We start from the raw sequence: 9,062 nt of genomic DNA, 5'->3' as shown, positions 1-9,062 counted from the left end.
CATTCTCAGCCTCTCTCTCACTCACAAATTAAAATAATGGATGCAAAATTGGTTGCACTGTGCAGGAGTCCAACCCTAACTTCAGCTCATTGGAAACCAAAATACCATTGTGTGGTTGCAGTGCTTCCAAGGTCAGCTGATGAGATTTCAGGAGAAACAAGTAAAACTAAAGTGTACAAAGATACCTTCTTTGGTCACATAGCCATAAACCACATCTCAAAATGCCTTCAAGAGGCAACAGGTTCAGGGGTTTCCTTCCCTGTTGATCAATTCATACACCCTTCAAAGAGTTTGTAATATTTTTCATTTTTCTTCTTCTTCTTCTTGATTCTATGTATGTATATGCAGGACTCAGAAACAGTAAGAGTGGGTATGAGAGCCTAGTAGAAGCAGCTACCATGGCTTCGCAGAATTTTAGTCCTATTCAACAGCATCAAGTTGTCACTAAATCACTTGATAGAGCCTTCCCCAAGCCAATGCTTTTATTGGTGAGTTCTTTATCCCTTCTTTAAGAAATAGAAATGCAAAGATGAAAATAGAAGGGATGAAAATATTCATTTTAACTTTTCCTCCTACTTTTTTTTGAAAATCTTTCATTTTGTTTTAGTTTTCACCTTTTTTTATGTGCCTATTTCTTTACTTTACAACAAAAGGACATGAATAGATGAATTGATTTGTTGACATATGAGATCTAAACAGTAGATTTTGATTTAACTAAAAATAAAAATAAAGACATTTCATAATATATAATATATAATATATAATATATAATATATAATAAATATTTATAAATCGATTCTATAAAATGGAATTAGATATAAAAACTATTTTTTTATGGTATCATAATCTCTTAAATTATATTATCAAAAATTTATTTGTCTAATCAAGTTATTTATAAGTTATTTATTGTCGAATCATAGAGAGAACTAAACGGTTGAATTGGGTGAACTCACATTAATAATCCAGATTTTTCCTTGTCCCATGATTGGTGTTTTTCACTCTGCCTCTTCCACTTGCAGTTGCTTGAAATGATGGAAGTGACGAATAATGAAACAGCGTACATTCTATAAGAAAGACCATACTTGAGTTCACTTCTCCTTCATCCCATTTCCACAATACACTATTTAGGGTCGCATGATGTGTGTCCACTGGTGCTATTAACTATTTAGCCAACTATTTTTAACCTCTTACAGCACTGAAAGATCAGTATTTTTATTTGATTAAATTGAGAACTATTTAGCTAATTGAAAGTTTTAACATGTTTTTCAACCAGTTCCTATCTCATCAGATTTTAAGTTAACTTTTATTTGGAATGGCTATATACACAATAAAGAATTATGAGTAGTGACTAAATGTTGTCTTGCATGAGGAACGCAGATAAAGAAAGTGTTACCAGAGTCTAAATTCACGAGGACGTTGTTCGCCATCTTCACCACTTTGTTCTTTGCATGGTTAGTAGGGCCATCTGAGGTAAGCAACCCAACACTTGTATGTATATATTTTAATGATAAACATTTGCTACATGCTATACATAGCTTAACAAAATTCCATTAAATTTATTAAATATACAACAACACATTTTGGAACAACACATTTTGGAGAATAACCATGACAAAAAAATGTGTTTAATTTCCGACTAAGTATTAGTTTTATTATTAAAAAATTATTAAATAAAAATTAATTTTAAAAATTAAAATAATGAGTTACTATTTAACTAAACTAAATTAGAGACTATTTTATAAATTAAAAAAAAATATTAGTTACATAGCTATCTAACCATTAGTTTAATAAAAATTTATAAAATAATTTCTAAATTGATATCTAACCATTAGTTACCTAGCTACTTACTACATTATATTCTATATTAATTTCTATTGATCTTTTAGAAACTAATTTAAAATATAAAATATTAGTAGCTAAAACTTAATTAATTAATTTATATATCAATTTAAAAACTATTTTATAAATTTTTATTAATAATATAAATAACTTAGTTACAAATAAGTTTTTAGTTTCTAAAATAATATCTAATTTAGTCAATATAATGACTAACTATTTTTTATCTTATAAATTTGGTTGTTATTTAATAATTTTTTTTGTAATAATTCATAATAAAATCGTCTTATATATGATTTTTTTATATATTTTAAAAATATATAAATCTTATATAATTATATAGATTTCTATTGAAATATTTTCTTTTTAAGGTTTATATAAAAATAAAAAATATAATTATCTATATACTTTATCAGACAATTACTTTCTACAAAATTTTAATAAAATTAATTTTAGATAAAAATTTAAGTATATATAATTTGTAACACCCCCAATATGCACTATATAATATGTTTTAAATCCAACAAAATGTCTATACAACACATATGGTATTTCAAAATATGTTTATGGTACCCACTTAAAACTTATATAAATACAAAATATTCAAGTCAAATAAAATGACTATAGACTTCTAGATGTTCATGTACCTCCACATGTATATGCTTGTGTACATAGTACAGTCATTACAATTCACAAAGTAGAAAGCAAAGTAAGGATAAGCTTATGAAATAATGTTATAACATAAGAAAGTATAAGTTAAAAGAAATAATTACATTTGAAATTCATATACAAACATAGGTATACAAAACTAATGTATCAAGCACAAAAATTCAATCTTATTCCAATATCAGTATACAATAATCATATAGATCACACATGGATCTTTACATCTAAGATATTCAAAAAATAGATATCAACTGACGTCTTCCATAAGACTTGCATTAATTAGGCTCTACCAAAGATTAACATTTGATTCAATATCCAAACTTAGATTTTCAAGTAAATCTAAATGAAATGACCAGGGTAAGTTCAAGACATCAAATATCATGTGTCTACAGCGGGTATAATGATCTCCCTCTTAATCTACGTGACCTAGACTATCAACAAAGTTAGATGATCTTTCTTAAAACATAAGTGTCAATACTTAATATACAAATCAAACAATAGTCTATACATTATCCCAAATGTATGACCTCATTTTCATAAACATACCATTTAAACATTTCACGAATCAATTTAACATACACACTATAGTGTTTACTTTACACTTTCATATAAGCGTTGGATTTACTTGTTTTAAATACGTAAGTTGCATGAACTTAATCAACTAGTGGTCTTAGAAAGTTATAATCCTTTACAATTTACAAAATGATAAATTTTCAGAAGATTTAATTAAATACCAAGACCAATAAAAAAGAAATTGTGCGAAAATAACTAATGTTGGAAAAATGGCTTAAGCTTAAAGATCTAGCGTTAAGCACAGGGAGTTAGAGCTTGCGCTCAAGAAGATGTGCTAAGCGCAAGATACCATGTTGAGTGTAGAAAGTTAGCGTTTGAACGTAGAAAGTTGGTGTTAGCATATTTGAGGCCCAAGGCACCCTTAAAACTGCACCTAAATCAACGAGAGCCCAAAGGGCTGGAACTAAGCGCGGAGAGCTAGCACTTAAGTGCAAAAAGCTAGTGCTAAGTAGATTTGAGGTTGATAGCATCCTCAAAACTACACCTCAATTCGCTTAAGCGCAAGGGGTTGGTGCTGACTGCAGAGAGCTGGGGCTTGAGTGTAGAAAGTTGGTGCTTAGTAGATTTGAGGCTGAGGACACCCAACAAATTGCACCTTAATTCGCTTGAGCCTAGGGGGTTGGCAGTAAGTGCATAGAGCCAGTGTTTGAGTGCAGAAACCGCATCTCAATCTGTTTGAGCTCTGAGAGCTAAGGATGAGTGCATAGAGATGGCACCCCAAAAATTGCACCTCAATCTGCTTGAACTCAGATGACTGGCATTGAGCACACAAAGTTGATGTTTGAGTACAATTGGGGGTAGAAAGCACTACAAAAGTTAAAATTAGCCTAAATTTGTAATGTCTTGATTTGTATATACAATTATATCTCATTGAAATCAATTTAACAATTAAATTCAAGACTTAAGCTTCGAGAATACCTTTTATAATTGAACTAAATACTTAACCACTTTTCAAATTGTTTAAAACTTCAAACTATGTTTTTAAAGATTACGTATATTTCACTTAATAAAGCAAACCCTTCAAAAAAAATTTGGAACTTGACCACGTTATCTTCACATTTGGATCCTCTAGCATAGGGTATTATTAAAAAGTAAAATCTTGCTTTCCTTACATTAAGTGCTTCTCTTTAAAGCAACCTCCTAAATTAAATGAGTAATATTACACAAAAACCTGGATCTAAAGCAAGTTATCTAAGCATAACAAAATTTTAGTATATGATAAACACGTTGACATGATCACTGTTCTCAACTAACACCGTCAATATTGATGACAAAATTATAGGTAAAAACAACGAATAAGGAATATTTAGAGCACATAGGAACTGTTTGAAAATTTGATCAAGTAGGAATGATCCCTAGTTCTTCAACTAGTGCGAGGTGTAATTAGATTCTAAAATAAATGAGGTTTGGAGGGAGAAAAGTTAGAGAGAAAACATATAATATGAAAAAGAGAAAGAGGGGGAGTTATGTTTTATTAGTTTATAAAATTTTATTAATAATATAAATTACTTTAGATACCAAAATTTTTTTAGTTTATAAAAGAAAATCTAAATTAATATAGTAATTAATTGTTTTTAATTTTTAAAATTTATTTTTTATTTAATTATTTTTTTGAATTTATCATATATTTTTATTTTGTATTATAATGTATGCTATGTTGATGAATCTGAAAGACTAAATCCATTAGTTTCACCATGTGATGTGAAGGTGAGGGAATCAGATGACGAGGGGAGAAGGGAAAAAAATGTAGTCCACATCAAAAAATGCAGGTTAGTTTAGCTTCTACTCTATTTTAAACTGTTTATCTTTTGCGAATAACTCTCTTCAATACCAACATAAAACATTTTAAAGCGTCTAATTTTATAAGTCTTTTAATATTATAGTTCTCAATTCGTAACAAGTTTTTAATGTTTTTGTATATTTTATTAATTTTATTCATGTTATATATTATTACAATTAAACAAAAAATTATTTAATGATAATAAATAAAAAGTGTCTTAATAAGAAAGAACTTGAATTTTGTTTTATTTAAGAGTAAATCTTGAAGTTTTATAACATAAGAGTGAATATATGTGCAGATTTTTAGAGGAGGCAAATTGTGTAGGAATGTGTATCAATCTTTGCAAACTACCAACTCAATCATTCGTTAAGGGTTCTCTCGGTATGCCCGTCAACATGGTCCCTAGTAAGTATCTTAATAACTATTTTTATGAGTTATAAGTATGGTAATTGTAGAGTACAATGTTACAAACTAATATGGTAAATGAAAAAAAATCAACAATTTAAAATATAATTCATAATTATTTAAATTTATATTTTTTAAGTTTATTTTTAAGGTTTTATCTCAAATTCAAATTTATATATTTAAATTTTCAGTCCAAATGATGTAATTGAATTTGGATTGAATATGGTTGAAGGTTATTTAAAAACGACAAGTCATTTTATGAAAAAATTTGAAACTTAGTATTTTACAAAGGTTCTTACACTCATGGTATTTTACGGATGTTTTGAAACAAATGATATTTAATGGAGGTTTTAAAATCCATGATATTTTACTGAGGTTCTTAAACTCATATTTAAAAAGAGTTCTGAAATACTTTTTCTGAGGTTTAAACCCAGAGAACATGTTTCCCAATGATAGTTTGCGGGAAAAACTATAACCCTAAATAAATGACTTAATAGATATTTTAACCTTGCATAATGTAAAAACAAATTTTATTAAAATATTTTTTTTCTTGTAAGGATATTTTATTGCTGATCAAATAAAGAATTTTAATTTTCTACATATTATATTCAAAATTTACAAATTTATTAGGGACTAAAATGTTATTCAAGTCTTTATTTTCCTTAAAAAAATAGAGAGATATAAAATAATAAGAAAATAAATAAAAGGAAAATTAATAAATAAAAGAAAATTTGATTACATTTATAGGAATTGAAAACACGTTTAAAATGTTATGTTTCTTATGCCATGAAATTATTTGTTGGTTCTAAGGAGTTCCGCTAAGAAGTGAAAATTGAAAAAGTTCCACTAGTGGGCAAAATGTTGCGCATTTAACCCAAAATCTAAAACTAAGTGGAAAACGCTCATCAATTCAACAAGAGGGTCCCATTTATTGCATGTTTTTCATTAGGAAATTGGCTCCTAACCATGCCACTAAAAATAGTTGATTTTCTAGAAAAAATATGTGGCAAGTTTTGATTCTCATGTCGTTTATGTAATCAAGAATTAGAATATAGTTTTTGACACAAATACAAAATTGTAACTAGAGTATCATTTTATTTTAAAATGGATCTACAACATACTTTTTTGTACGTAGAACTCTAGACATGCCATCATATTTGTCATGAACCCACAACAAAAAATGAGTTCAGTTAATATACATTATTAGAACAGAATCTGCATTATGCATCAGTCAATTCGGTATAAGCAAATAAGCAAGATTCCTACAAGTGTTTGACTAAATATGATTGATAAACTTAAATGGGTATATTCATACTCATAATAGTGTTTTGTTTGTTACTTGTATCTTTTGATTTACAGATTTTGATGACATGAGTTGTGAGATGATATTTGGCCAGGAACCACCAGAATCAACAAATGATCCAGCACTCAAGCAACCCTGTTATAAACTATGTAACCTATTTATAATTACACTTTATTCTTACATTCATTCACATGCCAACTCTTATTAGGAACTCAAAAACTAGCAAAAGTTGAAAAATGAAGAAAGAAATGAACTTCGAAAGTTTAACCAACTCGTACTGAATTGGGAGGTTAACAAAGGATTTGATTAAGTTTATAAAAGTAACAGTGGTTTAAGAAGGATCAGAACGTAACTTAATATCGTTTGTTCATGTATATATCATGCAGGCAAGGCGAAGAAAAGTCATGGAACGAATTGCCAGGTTAATGCAGAAGGTGAGAAAAGAGTATAATTTCGGAAAACTAAACTCTGGTATGAATGAATTTAATCTATTTCTTCTATGGTCATTGTTCATATGCAATTTAGAAAAGAGATATTGTTTTTTTATTAACAACAAATAAATAAATAAATATGACCCACTTCAAGAGTGAACCAATTTTAATACATAGCATAGAGAAGAACATACCACTCACCTTACCGTTTTTTTTTTATCAGCAAAGAATTAATTTAAATTAAGGGGATACAAGAGGGGTATCCCAACCCTTTACACAACCCAAACCTTATTTTCTACTCACGCTCAGAGATCACCACTACATTTCTAAGACAACAATGATGCACAACTTCGGCGATCCCCGACTACATACGCACAGATACTGCCTTGTTGGTCACGGTGATGATGCATACCTTCGGCGACCACCGACTACACAATGCTTTATCGACTGGCGATCATATTGGCCTTCCACGTGTCCTCATCCACATCGCCCCTCACTTCCAATGACCTTCTGTTCTTCAAGGACGGCAATGATTCACAACTTCGGCGATCACCGACTACGTACGAGCGGAGATCGCCGCTTCATCGTTCGGTGACAACCGACTACATACACACAAAGATCGCCGCTTTATCGACTGGCGTAACACACTCACCTTACCACACAAAGAAACACACACCCAACAGAAAGTCTAAACCCTAAACCCTAAACCCTAAAGTCTACGTCTAACTACTAAACAAACAATCTCAACCAAACTGTCAAATTAATAAAACTTGAACGCCTACCATTTAAAGCCCCCTAAAAATCAAACACCTCTCAACCACACAAAGAAGACAACCCAACCGGTCTAAAAGAGTCACAAGCTTTTGATTGAAAACATACATATTAGGGGTTCAATGCACGAGAAGGAGAAGCATAATGAAAGAACTTTAGAAAAATTTCAAGTCAAAACCTTTAATTGAGTTTAGGAGAAAATTTCAGAATGGTCCAATACTCCACCTCTAAAAATACAGTTGTTTTTATATCTCCAAATTTCACTTATCAACGCAACAACCCAAATACTTTCCAAGATTATATTAATTGACGTAAACGCATCGAGTAACTTAAAACTGAACAAAATACAAACCATTCCAAATTTCACTTATCAATGCAACAACCCAAATACTTTCCAAGATTATATTAATCGACGTAAACGAATATTTTAAACTAAAAAAAATGCAAATCGAATTTAGGATTTAGGGCTTAAGAGAAAAATATGAGTAATCATTTGCCAAATTTCAGTATGAATTATTAGGAGCATTGACACTAGATTGTGCATGAAAATTCAGAACAACCCAAAAGCTTCTAAATTTGCATTGATTTTTCTTAACGGGATGATGAAATTAAATTTTTGAAAATGAAGGATTAGAAGATTCTTGTGCATGTATGTAGTGAGGATTGAATAGGGAATGACATCATAGTTGGCTTTGGTTGTTGTGTTCTAAAACCTAACTAGTTTTGATTGTAGGGTTTGAGGTGAGCAAGGAAGGAACAAGGGTGGCCCACATTTGGTGTGATGACAAAGCATGAGAGTCATGATGAATGGGTTTTATCTTCTGGTTAGGAAAACAGTTAAGTGGTGCAATGAACTTTAAGCCAATAACATCTCATCATCGTCATTTCAACAGTTGGAGTTGCTAATCGGTGGTCAAGTGTGTAGAAGTATAGCAAGTGGAGAATCGAATATGAGTGCAACACATTGCACCTAATGTAATGTCTAATAATAAGTGTGTTGCATCAGAGTGATGGAATTGGCATCTATAATAATACTGTGATGGACATTCCCATATGCAAAGTGGGAGTACATGACCTAACTCACCAAAGCCACAAAACAAATAGTTTCCTAAATTCTCCTACTACTTCAACAGCTACTAAAGGGTAAAGAAGGTCGATTTAAAAATAAATATATATAATAAAAAATAATTTACAATTAAATAAAAAAAATTAAAATAATAATATTGAGATTATAAAATAATTTTAAAAAAATTGAATTATCAATATATTATTATCCACTGCTAAATACTAAATACTG

The 9,062-nt window shown here is 29.8% G+C and overlaps 1 protein-coding gene across 1 annotated transcript; it reads left to right on the top strand.

The window, feature by feature from the left end:
- On the top strand, positions 1–8,819 carry LOC137829380 (beta-carotene isomerase D27, chloroplastic-like). Its single transcript, XM_090305187.1, has 8 exons — positions 1–241; positions 349–488; positions 1,378–1,470; positions 4,783–4,844; positions 5,154–5,260; positions 6,620–6,712; positions 6,950–6,997; positions 8,499–8,819. Exons 1-8 carry the CDS (start codon positions 37–39, stop codon positions 8,558–8,560), a joined length of 810 nt encoding a protein of 269 aa, XP_090161313.1. The 5' UTR covers positions 1–36; the 3' UTR covers positions 8,561–8,819.
- The last annotated feature ends 243 nt before the right edge of the window (positions 8,820–9,062 follow it).

Source organism: Phaseolus vulgaris, chromosome 7, assembly GCF_051622355.1.
Source record: "Phaseolus vulgaris cultivar YP4 chromosome 7, ASM5162235v1, whole genome shotgun sequence".
Lineage (NCBI taxonomy): Eukaryota > Viridiplantae > Streptophyta > Magnoliopsida > Fabales > Fabaceae > Phaseolus > Phaseolus vulgaris.
This window is presented reverse-complemented; position numbering and strand designations above follow the sequence as displayed.

Excerpts from the sequence above, each read along its gene's own strand:
- LOC137829380 (XM_090305187.1), top strand. The coding sequence starts at position 37 with ATGGATGCAAAATTGGTTGCACTGTGCAGGAGTCCAACCCTAACTTCA. Across the intron at positions 1,471-4,782 it reads GGTTAGTAGGGCCATCTGAG|GTGAGGGAATCAGATGACGA; the intron begins GTAAGCAACCCA and ends TGTGATGTGAAG. Across the intron at positions 6,713-6,949 it reads GCAACCCTGTTATAAACTAT|GCAAGGCGAAGAAAAGTCAT; the intron begins GTAACCTATTTA and ends TATATCATGCAG.